Here is a 14,287-nt window from a genome sequence, read left to right on the forward strand (position 1 = left end):
GAATTTTAATTGGTGTGGCCTGCCTGTGGGAAACGTTGAGGTGTCCAAGGTCATACTGAGCCGAACACACACACGCACACGCACACACATGCACGCACAAGTACGCTTGCACACACACACACACACACACACACACACACACACACACACACACACACACACACACACACACACACACACACACACACACACACACACACACACACACACACACACACACACACACACACACACACACACACACACACACACACACACACACTGAGACAGATGACAGTCTGCACCCACAAGCTGTTTGCCTAACAGATATAAGATAAATAATATTGGTTAACCCAGAACTAAAGACTTGCGAAATTGGTCAGATGCTCGATTCAGTTCTGGGTCCATACATGTTAATTGAAGAGATGGAACGAGGATCGGAACCAGAACAAAGAGCTCCACCCTCTCTCTTTGCAAATTAGAGACAGGTCTATGGGCCAAATGTCCCCTCCTCTGTCCCAAATTTCGAAAGATGCTAACACCTGTAAAATAGTGATTTCTCCAAGGCACTGGAACTAATGCTGTTGGTAATCTCACGCATCCCGTTGTACCGTGACAGATCCAAGGTGCCATTTATGTTTACATGTTATGTCCACAAGAGATGATAGGATAAAAGGGAAAGAGGAAGAGAGGGATCATGCGAGGAGAAGACACCAGGGCAAAAATAAATGTCAGACGAATGCAAAATGAAAAGGGATCCTTCTCTGACCACAGCCTGTGCTCTCCCCGCACATCTTTGGCACCTTCTTTTTGTTCTTACTCTCTAGTCTGTACAGCTGAGTCGACAATAAGAAACGGATCCACCAGTTGGACGTGTGATACGTTGTGTGTGTGGGGCGTTTGTATGTGTGTACCCTAACTGTTGTGTACGATTGATAATGGAGCAGAGATGGAGAGGCCCATTAGCTGGGAATGCGTTGTTGTTGTGCCCGATTGCCGGTGGTCCTTCAGTCGGGCCGAGACTGACGATTTGCACACGTTAGGGCAGGCTAGGCCGGATCCGTTGGCTGAGTGAGAGGGCGGATAAACGGCGGTAAAAGAGAGTCGAAATGTGGGCCATTTCACAGCCCGATGACTCCTAACCAAGCATGTGAGCTGCATGCACGACTGTGAGGAAAATATACAGGACGGATGAGCCTCTACACAGTATGACCGGTGTTCATAGTCAAGTTATGTTATGTTTTGATGCGCATACAGTAGAAACACATTGGACAATGTATGATTGTTTGACTTGGAATTCTCTATAAAAGAGACAATGACAATACATTTGAAATCTCACTATGTCTGACCGGAGTTTCAGGTGTGGTCCTGCTTTTCTCGCCTGGGATCCACACTGAACATCGCTCTGTTTTTACTGTTGTTTCACTTCAACAATAATGAAACATATGATATTGAGTGTGGATTCCAGGTACACTACTTCGAGTCTACATTTTCACACAAAGAACTGTGGCATATCATCACTGTCTATTCTAGTCTCATTGATAAAGAACACAAACCTACTCTCCCTTCCTCAATAGAAATAAGCCCTTTCATATGGAAATAGACTAATTGATTCCCCAAAACCCACATTAAAACCTTGTATAATTGCAACCGCTGTTTTGGAGCAATTAAAGGGGAATTTCTCAACAGCTAATGATTATTATGGGATTTGTGTAATTGAGGGCTGGTTGAATAAGCTTTTGGTTTGGAGTCTTCGAAACTAAGTCTTCTGGCTTTCCGCAATGCAGTGGCTTTTGGGAATGTAAGTGAAGTAGAGCATGCATGTTCCCAAAATTACGGTATGTAAAATAGGTTTGGAAATATGTATTTCCGTTCTTGTTTAGTTGATATTATGCAATTATTGACCTCTTCACAATGCTATTGCATTGTAATATGAAATAGAAATCATGTAATTTACCTTGATTGCCAGATTGCCAATATACTGCATCACGCTATCTAGATATCTCTACATTTGTAGTTATCTATATATCTCTAGATATAGAACACTTACCTTACTAAGACCATTGAACAAATCTCTATTCCTCTCATGTCTTTTGTATAGTGTCTATGGCTGCCCCCTGGCCAAGAAGAGGAAGACCCAGGAGAAACAGCCTCTGGAGCCTTCCCCCAAGAGGAGGCCCTACTTAAACCCTACCGATCCAGAGGTGAACCCTGCTGCCATCTTCCCCTCCTATGAGCCTGAACCCATGGATGAGGGAGAGGAGAAGGAGCAGGGGGAGGTAGACGGGGAGATTCAGGAGGAAGGAGAAGAGGAGGAAGGGGAGGAGGGGGAAGAGGTAGAAGAGATAGAGGAGGAAGGATTTTCTGAGGATAACGGGGAGCTAGGTGAGGAAGAGGAGGAAGGAGAAGAGGCAGATGAGGAGGAGGAGGAGGTGGAGATGGAGGTAGTAGGGCCAGTGGAGGTGGAACAGGTGGAGGAAGGGATAGAGGAAGATGAGGAAGCAGATGATGGGGATGATGAAGAGCAAGAGGAAGGGGAGGAGGAAGAGGAACAGGAGGATGAGGGTGACGAAGATGAACATGAGGAGGAAGAAGAGGAGGAGGAGGAAGAAGAGGTCCAGAGTCACCATGAGCCAGGTGAGTCCATATTTCCAATGTTCTGTTTTCTGGGGAAATAAGAGGGGGTAATTGTGTTGGGTGGAGCTGGGAGTTATTTGCCACACTAATAAGCTGCCACTAGAAATGAGATCCCTGAGTCTAGGATATACTTCTTATCAACGTGGTGCACCTTTGATGTGGCCAGTGAAAGCCATACCCAATCATGGCGAGATGGAGGCATAATATCCCAGAGAGAATTGAGTTGTTGAAATGGGACTGTCAGGGTGGAGGGAGAGAGGCATGATGGTCAATCTGGGAACATGTGGCCAATAGGGTCCCCGGGAGGAGAGGGGGGTGTAGTAAGAGGTCCTCTACCTTCAGTGAACCAGATGCGCCTGCTCTCCCTCCATCAGCCCTCTCCCTCGCTCTCGCCCCCTCTGCGTGTCCTCAATCGTTTCTGACAGTGCCTTCAAGAGCAATGGAGAGAGGAGCTCTCTGAGTTATTTAACCCCCCTCCGTCTCAGCGGACGTGTCACATGTGCTCAGTCTCCCCCCTTCCTCCCATGGAAATGGCTTCTCTCGAGGATATTTTGGGCTCCCGAATCAGAACACCTCATATACGTCTCTCTCATTCCCTCCCACTGTTTCATTTGCCGCTGTCCCTAAAACCAACACTGAAACGTATTAGGTGAGGGTGTTACATGGTTCTCAGACGCTCTGGATTATATGTTTTGTGAAGAATGGAAGAATTAGAAAGCATTTGGTTCATTAGTATATACTTTCAATTTATTTGAGGGATTTTTTTTCGGGGGGGGGGGGCTCTAAAGTATAAATATATATATATATATATTATGATAAGGCTACTATTGTTTCCTGGGCGCAGTTTCGTTAGCGTCATACTTGCACAATTTCTACAGCGAAAACTGTTTGTTTCTAGTCCAAACCGTTCAAAAGATCTGACCCATAATACTGACGCAATGTATTTTATTCGGGGGCCCCGCATTTTACCCTCATAAACCATGTCGCGATCGTTCAAAAACTATCTGCGGGTTGTTAACCATTTGTTTTACACCTTGTTCAGTCATGTTTGTTTTTTTTTGTTTTTAATTTTTTTTTTTACAACCCTGTCTACAACATCAAACTATAAAAAGGGGCAATCAGCAGTTGAAACAATAACAAAGGTTCCTCCCTGACACTGTTTCAGTAAAAAGCTGAGGGATGGGGTTGGTGTAATGTAACCACTTTCAAATGCGGCGCTAAGGATGCAAGGACCGAACACCCATGATATCAAAATGATAGTTTTAACCACGTTTTAAGACACCACCGTGTTTGTTTACATTTACTTTGTTTACATTCATTGGAGTAAAACACGGTTATATTTTGGATTCTGATGGTGTACAGCAGTTGAACTAAGCTCATGAGGCATTTTCTAAGTTATATTAAGACATAAGTCCAAAAACGGACGTAGCAACTGCAGATTGTCCCTTAAAGCTCTCTAACATAATCAATTCAATGTGATCATTAATATCCAAAACAATATACATTAATACATTGAGGCCATTTAAGGGCTTAGTAGTCAGCAAACATCACATAACTGGCATAAATGTTTTTGAAAAATGTTGAATATTATACTAATATCCCAAAGAATTAAACTATGACGAGCTAGTTCTTCATCTACCCAACTATAGTAAGGGCTGAAAGGTCTATCCTTCCTTTCCTGACCACAGAGAACCGGCACAAAAATGGCGGACAATCAAAGCATCACCCTACGGGACAGAAGGATAACATCAACAACAGTGCCCCTGGCCCTAACGTCGGCCCTAATGGTGAAGAGTATGAAAACTATGATGAGCTGGTGGCCAAGTCCCTTCTCAACCTGGGGAAGATCGCAGAGGACGCCGCCTACCAGGCCATGACCGAGTCAGAGATGAACAGCAACTCCTCCAACAGTGCCGGCGAGGACGACGATGACGATGATGATGATGATGATGATGATGATGATGATGATGATGATGATGATGAGGGCAACGAGCGCGGCGGGGGCAGGAAGGGCAAGCTGAGCGTGGATCTGGACAGCGACGTGGTCCGGGAGACGGTGGATTCGCTCAAGCTGTTGGCGCAGGGCCACGGCGCTGTGCTCCCCGACGATGGCTACCCAGAAGGCACTGGTTTGGAGGATGGCAGGCATCCCAATGGGCGAACCCACCACCATGGCGTCAGGGGTCAGGCTGAGGAGAGCGAGGAGGAGGTGTGCCTCAGCAGTCTGGAGTGTCTGAGGAACCAGTGCTTCGACCTGGCCCGCAAGCTGAGCGAGACGTCGCCTTCCGACCGCCTTGGACACCCCGGCCTGCAACACCACCAGGCCCATCAGAACCACCACCCTAACCAGTCCCACCACCACCTGCAGCATCAAACCGGCCACCACCACCACCAGGCTCAGCACCAGCCTCCGGCTCAGGCCCACCACCTGCCCAGGTACGAGAGCTGCCAGGAGGGCCAGCAGCCAGACGAGCGTGGGTCCCTGGAGCGCAGCTACTCGGACATGGTCAACCTGATGAAGCTGGAAGAACAGCTGAGCCCGGCCTCCAGGGGGGGCTACTCGGCCAGCTGCCACCAGGAAGGGGACGAGGACACCACGTCGGTGGCCTCGGACCGCTCGGACGAGGCCTTCGACATGACCAAAGGCAACCTGTCCCTGCTGGAGAAGGCCATCGCCATGGAGTCAGAGCGAGCCAAGGTCATGAGGGATCGCATGGCCTCTGAGGGACATCATATGGTGGCCCGAAGGGACAATCATCATCACCACCACCACGGCGAGCACAGCCCCAGACAGAGCAGCGGGGCGGAGGAGCGCAAGTCCAGAATGCACCACGATGGGTCAAAGAGAGCATACTACCCTAAAGGTAACCACTCCCTGAAAATCTCAACACACCCATTCACGACATGTCAGCTAGTATCCTCACCCTGTTGTGTACAGTATTGATGATCCACACAGTGCTAACTGCATTTCAGTCAAACTGGACCGCCTCTGTATTTAATTAACACTCAAAGGCTAACAGGCCCTGGCCTACTGATAGTGTTTCAACAGGCACCAACAGGCCCCGCAGTAACAGACTTGCGTAACATCAAGCAGTATAACTGACGTCTTATTTCGCTCATGAATCTAATAACATTGGACGTTTGCTTGACCCCTGCCCAGTAGTTCAGCTCCTCGCTGGGAGTAGACGGACACATTTCCCCTGGCTGGTCTCAACGCTGCATATCGCAGTGGCAGCAGCAGCATCGACTGCAAGCTTATGTTGTTAAATAGGCCGGCATGCTAACATCAGAGGCTTGGCTTGTCAGGCATGAGTAATGGCAATCTGCAAGGCCCGTTAGGACAGCAAATCTCATCTGCGGGATTCCATCCACGGCCTATTTCTTTTAAATCCACTCTGATACACACCCCCACCGCCTGTGGGAGTGAGTCGTACCGTCTCTGTGTGTGCATTTATTAACCCATAAGAAAGCTTCAAAGCAGATCAGTGGGGAGCGTTTCAGACAGGGTCATTACGCTAGCATCAGGGGGGTGTCGGTGGCACATGGCGTTCATGATTGTTGGATTGTGCTGCTGTGTTTTGAGTGACATTCCAATGGACACAAAGGACGTTGATCTAAAAGTGAAATACTGCAGATACTGGTCTGCTCTGGTTGAACCAAAGGGGACATTTTAGTAGTTGAAATCCAAAGCCATTGGAAGTCATTTCTCTAGATAATTCTGCCCGTTGTTCTAAGTCTCCAACAACACGTCTTGCCATCAGTAGCCACAGATCGTTGAATGGCACGATTCAAATCATGCCAGCCCGACTATTAATAAGGGCCACCCATCGTCGGTTATCACAGATATGTACTGTAATAGTATGTAATTATCTTCCATTAGCACAGGAAGCGAGTGGGGGGAATTCTCAAGGAATAGGATTAGTATGCATAATTTCAGTCTCGAGAACATATAGCTGGCTATACTATGTGTATAAGGCTCTGGTAGGACCCTACAGATCTGTCGACATGCTATTTGTTTTTTCCAAAGGCCATAATAACATTCTAAAAATCTATCCTCAATGAATCATTTTAAATTCAGTCTTCATCATCAAAGGAAGGGACTATGGCCTTTTTTCTAATATTTGCCATGGGGTCGGGACTACTGATTAGTATTTCAGAATAAAAAACATTTTGGGACAATGCTCATACACACAGTCTGTGCTCAACGTGGTTGGGTTTGAGCCGTGTCCTTGGGGGCACCATTGACGATTGGTGGAGATGGGGGCGATAGTGAGCTCCAGATATACACATGGGAGAACTGCTGATAAGCCAGTTTCACACAGGCTTAGTCATTCTGTGTTATCGCCATAGCGAGTGTACATTTTTTATGAAATATGAAATTGCATTTCTGGGGTGTTGGGATTGAACAATTGCACCAATTTTCCTATGTGAGAGTGTGTGTGTGTGTGTGTGGGGGGGGGCTTGCCATTACATGTTAAACAGGTGAGAGTAGTCTGCACTCTTAGAAAAAAAGGTTTTCAAAGGGTTCTTCGGCTGTCTTCCAGTTAGAACCCTTTTTGGTTCCTGGTTTAACCATTTTGGGTTCCTCTGTGAAAACCCAAAGGTGTTATACCTGGAACCAAAAAGGGTTATTTAAAGGGTTGCCCTATGGGGACAGCCAAAGAACCCTTTTAGGTTATAGATAGCAACTTTTTGTTTGCTTCTTACCACCTCCTAACTACTAGGGCCAATTTGGTGGGATAATACTGTTAAAAACCCATATGAATTTATGACACTCTAAATGCAGTAAATGAAACAACAGTGTAATGGGACATTCCATTAATAGCGGTGACATACTGTAGTACCCTGGATGCAATGCTCACCTAGATAGTGAGATGACTTTTTAAACCCCCAATATTGTTCTTCTTGGTAGATTCTGCAAGGGGGGACAAGAAGGAGAGTAAGTGTCCGACCCCGGGCTGCGATGGGACAGGCCACGTCACGGGTCTCTACCCCCACCACAGGAGCCTGTCAGGCTGCCCCCACAAGGACAGGGTGCCACCAGAGAGTAAGTCCCATTGAAAACGTCTTACGTCCTGCTTGGGGAGACTGGATTGAGCATTGCCCTCCCATCGCCTGCATTTTTCAGTTGGATCTCATTTTCTGTTGAGTTTCTGGGTAACTCTTTTCCAGCAATTGCCCTTCAATGGTTCTTGTGTTGGGTTGACACACGAGGTCGTCTTCCGATCAGCATGGGGCTGCACTCACTCTCTTTTGCTTTCACCCTGCTTGATCACTGTTCATGCCTGCATGCAAAGTAATGTCTCCTCCATAGACCAGATACCTAATGGCATATGCACATCCCTTTGTGAGACTGCTTATGTTGACCCGACGTACCTCGAACTCTGCTTCAGTAAAGGACATAACGTACGTACCATGTAACATTGGTTAGTACAGCTAACGTCTGCCTAGATACCGCTTTCAATCCCACCTGATTGGTCTATCAAGATTCTGACGAATGACAAACAACATGCCCGACTACCTCTGAATGCTGCTTGATTGAATCCATTCTTTTTTTTGCTGCCTGCAATGAGCATCAACGTTACATTTTAACAGTGCATGCCACTGTCTCCGCTCACTACCTAATAATAGTTGAACAATAACCACTGACTCTGGGTGCTCCTAACCCCTTTGCTGTCTCTCACCTCTCCCTATCTGTCCTAAGTTCTTGCAATGTATGAAAATGTTCTAAAGTGCCCTACTCCTGGCTGCTCGGGGCGTGGCCATGTCAATAGCAACAGGAACTCCCACCGCAGGTGAGTGGCCCGGCAACTAGGCAGAGCATGCACTGGGAGAGACAATAAGAAATAAAATAGTGGAGTCAATGTATAGTCTGATAGAACATAATAATAAAAATGGTGAAAGAAAGAAAGGGTTCAAAACGGGTATATGTGGGGGTGCCTTAGGAGTCTGCCACGAGGTACGGTGTGTCTCAGGGTGAGGATTCTATTGCCTGCAGGTACAGTGCCTTCCCTGAATTCACACCCATTGACTTTTACACATTTTGTTGTGTTACAGCCTGAATTGAGACTTTGTGTCACTGATCTAGACATAATACCCCCATAATGTCAAAGTGGTTTTTTTTTTACTAATCAATTAGAAATTAAAAGCCTAAATAAGTACAGGAGTAGAAATTGTCCCATAATAAGTTGCATGGACTCACTCTTGTGTGCAATAATAGTGGTTTTTGAATGACTACCCATCTCTGAAACACACACATAAAAATGTTCTGTAAGATCCCTCAGACGAGAAGTGAATTTGAAGTATTTTTTATTCTGTACAGGCTTCCTTCTTTTCTCTCTGTCAATTAGGTTGGTATTGTGGCGTAACAAGCATGTTGTTGATCCATCCTCAGTTTTCTCCTACCACAGTCATTAAACTAACTGTAACTGTTTTAAAGTGACCATTGGCCTCATGGTGAAATGACGAAGCGGTTTCCTTCCTCTCCGGCAACTGAGTTAGGAAGCATGCTTGTATCTTTGTAGTGGCTGGGTATATTGATCCAAAATGTAATTAATTCACTGCTCGACTGAGTGACCTTACAGATAATTGTACGTGTGTGGTTTTTTTCATTTGTTATTCATTTGTAAACATTTCAAAAAACATAATTCCACTTTGACATTATGGGATATCGTGTGTAGGCCAGTGACATTTTTTATATTTTTTTATTCAGTCTGTAGCACCACAAAACATGGAAAAAGGGGTGTGAATACATTCTAAAGACACTGTACATTGTATAAGTACGCAGACAAAATCACACACAAGGCATACACTATGAATACACAATGCACACACACACACACACAAGCACGCACACAAACACACACCTCCCTCTCCACCCGCAGTTGCTGTAGGCCATGTTATATAGAACACATCTTGTGGGACTGGCACACACACACACACTGTGTAGTCATTAGTAGGATGGGGGAGCAGTGCATAACAAAATGGAGAAAAAAATGGAGATGTATAGCTTTTGTGTCTCTCGTTTCTCTCCTCCTCGCTGTTGTCATGGAAACTATGATACTGACAGCAGTCCTTCTGTCAGGTTGTCACATGGTCCTCACAGATTTCTCTAACACTTTGAAATGTGCGCGTCTGTATGCGTGTGTGCGTGGGTGCGTGTGTGTGTGTGTGTGTGTGTGTGTGTGTGTGTGTGTGTGTGTGTGTGTGTGTGTGTGTGTGTGTGTGTGTGTGTGTGTGTGTGTGTGTGTGTGTGTGTGTGTGTGTGTGTGTGTGTGTGTGGGTGGGTGTGTGTGTGTGTGTGTGTATTACGGGGCTGGCCGTATAACATTTTTATACCACTCATGGATATGAAATGATTAGGAGAGGCCCCCGGCACCACATTTGTCTCACACACAAAAGCAGCGACGGTTTATTTGTGAGAACAACTGATTTGTATGTGTATGAACAGCCTGGTCTCATAAACTAGACGTAACATAGTACACATAAGTCAAATCGAATTAGTATGATATGTTACATTTGGTATGGTTACATAAGACAGAAGGTTATTTAAGGCAAAAACTACAGTAGGATGGTTGGTCGTGCCGGATGGGTGGGCGTATAACGCAAATGTCTAGCAACCCAAAGGTTGCGTGTTCAATTCTGATCACAGATAACTTTAGCATTGTAGCTAATTAGCTACTTTGCAATTACTAACTACTTTTTAGCTAGTTTGCAACTACTTAGCATGTTAGCTAACCCTTTCCCTAACCCTAACCCTAACCTTTACCCGTTAACCTAACTCCTAACCTTAACCCTAACCTTAACCTTAACCCTAACTTTAATCCCTAACCTTTAGCCAGCTAACATTAGCACCTAGCTAATGTTAGCATTGGCCACATAGCTAACATTAGCCACAACAAATTGGAATTCGTAACATATTAAATGTTTAGCAAATTCGTAACATAATGGACAAATTGCAATTCTTAACATATTGTACCAATTGAAATCCATAACATATCATGCAAAAAGGATGATAGACATCCACTAATTAATACATACCATTCAAAACTTAACATATCATACTAGTTGGAGTGTCCCAGATTTACATTTGCTATGTTACGTCTACCACTGAGTCCAGGTTAATTTGAAAAAATACTCTCATATACTGTAAGAAGTGCAAATGTGAGGGAGAAAGGGGAATAAAACGAGGAGATAATAGAGGATGAGGAAGCAAGAGGGGGAGAGGTGATAGGGGAAGATATGAGGCTGTACAGTAGCTGGCATTGTGGTGAATTAGTTCTCCCCACTGTGCCTACCCAGAATGCCTGAAAAGACTGAGGTATATAGCTAAGCTCAGCAGCCCCTCTTGCCCAGGCAGCCAATAACATGTATCTGCAAAGCTCCGGCTTTGCAATTAAGAACTAGGCCATAGAAAATACATAATTCATACGTGGGGCCCCATCGTATAGCAGGACATTTGTAATTCTGTTTAAATCAAAGCCAAATTTAGCTGATTGACTGGATGTGCCTGTTATCGGTGAGGCAGACTGTGTAGGTGTGTGGGGGGGTACATGTCTGTGCAAGTGATGTCTGTGTGTGTGTGTGTGTGTGTGTGTGTGTGTGTGTGTGTGTGTGTGTGTGTGTGTGTGTGTGTGTGTGTGTGTGTGTGTGTGTGTGTGTGTGTGTGTGTGTGTGTGTGTGTGTGTGTGTGTGTGTGTGTGTGTGTGTGTGTGTGTGTTTGCTTGCGTACGTACATGCATTCGTGTGCATGTGTGTGTGTGCTCTGGCCAATTAGGCCTCACTCTGTTTTGTGAATGCTGTTACAGTCTCTCGGGGTGCCCCATCGCTGCTGCAGAGAAGATGGTTAAAGTCCAGGAGAGGCACATCCCATGTGACGGGGGCCCCAAGTCCAACCAGGCTTCAGACCGTGTGCTGAGGTACTCACTCACACCCTCATCACATGACCACCACTCCCCCAGCCTTCCCGCTCATCCCAGTGCATTCCTGGTAGCCGTGAATATAACCTCTGACCTGCATCAATCTCTCATACCTCATATAGACGTAGAAAGGGAGAACATACGGTAACATCATGTACATTGTACATACAATAGACAGGACATAGCCGACCGTAGTAGCTCTCATGATTTTGCTCTTACAAATGAAGTCCCCCTAGTGGTTCAGTGAGGACGTACACCATGCAGTCAGACAGTCAGACCGCTCTCACCGCGTGTACACAAACACCGCCCCCCTGTCCATGGTTATCTTCCAGGCCAATGTGCTTTGTGAAACAGCTGGAGATCCCACAGTACGGTTACAAAAATAACGTCTCCACCAGCACGCCGCGCTCCAACCTGGCCAAGGAGCTGGAGAAGTACTCCAAGACCAGCTTCGACTACGGCCAAGGCTACGACAGCCAGCAACACATCTACGGTGGGGGGAAGAGAGGCCTGGTCCCCAAGCCCCAAGGACGGGACTTCTCGTCTAAGGGATATGACGGTAGGGAATGACTGCCTACGCCCTCTCACGCATGCACACACACACACACACACACACACACACACACACACACACACACACACACACACACACACACACACACACACACACACACACACACACACACACACACACACACACACATGCAAGCACGCATGTTGGCACACGCATGCAGGCGCGCACACACACATGCACAAACACAGACAGGAACACAAACATTACTCCCAGGTTCTAGATCACTGCTAAGACAAGGGGGTAAATGTGTTGAATAACTCTATGCAACACATATACAACGCAAAGAAACGATTGAAATGTGTATTTCTCAAACCCAATTTTTGGAGGCTATGTTTCATTTCCATCAATTTGATACTGCATGGCATAGTTCATATCAGATGGAACAACTCCAATCCAGATTGGAGATGAATATAGAACACCGCCCATTTCCTTGGCCCTGATGCATTTTCAAGCTGCTTGGATGCAAGGTTTTTCTCTCCCTGTAGCGTGGAGATGCTTTTAGGGCAGGTTTCTGGTTTCCCCCGGCTCACTCACACACTCTGCTGCCTACAAACCCTTACTGTGAAGCCCGTATTCACTTGTCACACCGCTCCCATCCCTCTCGCTCGCTCGCGCTCTCTCTCTCCCTCCTAGCACTCCCGCGCTCTCCATCTCTGTCTCCCTCGCCTCGTTCTCCAACCAAGAGCACAATCATTTGCTCTGACACAGCATTCACCGTGGAGCAAACCATCCACGGGAAGACTTCTCTGTAGGTGTTAGAAATGATCTATCTACCTATCTTTCTATCTATATCTATATATACAGAATGTGTATATATATATATTCTTTACATTTTTCTATATTTCATGTCTTTTTATACATCTCTGAATTTTTTTAAATTGGCGGGGCCAAAATCTGGCCTTCGGCATCATTGTGTGTGAATTTATCTATGTACTGTATGTGTGTGTGGGTGTGTGTGTGCATGGATGATGTCCTGTCCCTGATGGCTGCACTGTATGTGTATACCGTTTGTGTGTCTATATGTCTGTGTATGATCTGTATGGTGTGCTCCCTCCCTGCAGCCAAGCGCTACTGTAAGAGCCCAGCCAGCAGCACGACGAGCAGCTACGCTCCCAGCAGCAGCAGTCTGAGCTGCGGAGGGGGAGGGGGCGGCAGCAGCGCCAGCAGCACCTGCAGCAAAAGCAGCTTCGACTACACACACGACATGGAGGCTGCCCACATGGCCGCCACGGCCATCCTCAACCTGTCCACGCGCTGCAGGGAGATGCCCCACGGCCTGGGAGGCAAGCCCCAGGATCTCCTCTCCCAGGTAGGGAGGACTACGCCCCAGACTCATGCTCATACTCACCCGGCAGGCTCCAGCTCCGCCTCTGGGGCGTTGCGTAGCTCTCTCTTGCTTTTTTTTTCTCTCTCTCTCTCTCTCTCTCTCTCTCTCTCTCTCTCTCTGTCCAACATCCCTTCTCTCTTTATCTCGCTCTCTCTTTCTCTGAGCCTCTCTTCCCTTCTCTCACTGTCTTTCCCCTATCTCTCTCTCTCTCTCTCTGTCCAACATCCCTTCAGTCTATTTATCTCCCCTATCTTTCTCCTCTTTTCTCTATTTATTTCCTATCTTTCCCTTCTCTCACTTCTTTCCCCTATCTTTCTCCTTTTCAGTCTATTTATTTCCCTATCTTTCTGCCTTTCAGTCTATTTATTTCCCCTATCTTTCTCCCTTTCAGTCTATTTATTTCCCCTATCTTTCTCCCTTTCAGTCTATCTATTTCCCCTATCTTTCTGCCTTTCAGTCTATTTATTTCCCCTATCTTTCTCCCTTTCAGTCTATTTATTTCCCCTATCTTTCTCCTTTTCAGTCTATTTATTTCCCCTATCTTTCTCCCTTTCAGTCTATTTATTTCCCCTATCTTTCTCCCTTTCAGTCTATTTATTTCCCCTATCTTTCTCCCTTTCAGTCTATTTATTTCCCCTATCTTTCTCCTTTTCAGTCTATTTATTTCCCCTATCTTTCTCCCTTTCAGTCTATTTATTTCCCCTATCTTTCTCCCTTTCAGTCTATTTATTTCCCCTATCTTTCTCCTTTTCAGTCTATTTATTTCCCCTATCTTTCTCCCTTTCAGTCTATTTATTTCCCCTATCTTTCTCCTTTTCAGTCTATTTATTTCCCCTGTCTTTCTCCTTTTCA

General features: G+C 46.0%; 1 protein-coding gene across 15 annotated transcripts in view; it reads left to right on the forward strand.

Moving 5' to 3' along the window:
• myt1la (myelin transcription factor 1-like, a) overlaps positions 1 to 14,287 on the forward strand; it is a 54,096-nt gene that overhangs the window by 26,261 nt on the left and 13,548 nt on the right. For 14 of the 15 annotated variants that reach the window (XM_052470759.1, XM_052470763.1, XM_052470771.1 and 11 more), the window contains 7 exons: positions 2,081 to 2,616; positions 4,305 to 5,480; positions 7,529 to 7,663; positions 8,321 to 8,411; positions 11,424 to 11,534; positions 11,867 to 12,093; positions 13,170 to 13,417. In XM_052470759.1, the coding sequence (XP_052326719.1) occupies positions 2,081 to 2,616; positions 4,305 to 5,480; positions 7,529 to 7,663; positions 8,321 to 8,411; positions 11,424 to 11,534; positions 11,867 to 12,093; positions 13,170 to 13,417 (2,524 nt within the window). The remainder of the gene's footprint in view (positions 1 to 2,080; positions 2,617 to 4,304; positions 5,481 to 7,528; positions 7,664 to 8,320; positions 8,412 to 11,423; positions 11,535 to 11,866; positions 12,094 to 13,169; positions 13,418 to 14,287) is intronic. The other variant, XM_052470768.1, reaches the window with a different exon arrangement.

Source organism: Oncorhynchus keta, chromosome 19 (genome assembly GCF_023373465.1).
Source record: "Oncorhynchus keta strain PuntledgeMale-10-30-2019 chromosome 19, Oket_V2, whole genome shotgun sequence".
NCBI classification, from domain to species: domain Eukaryota; kingdom Metazoa; phylum Chordata; class Actinopteri; order Salmoniformes; family Salmonidae; genus Oncorhynchus; species Oncorhynchus keta.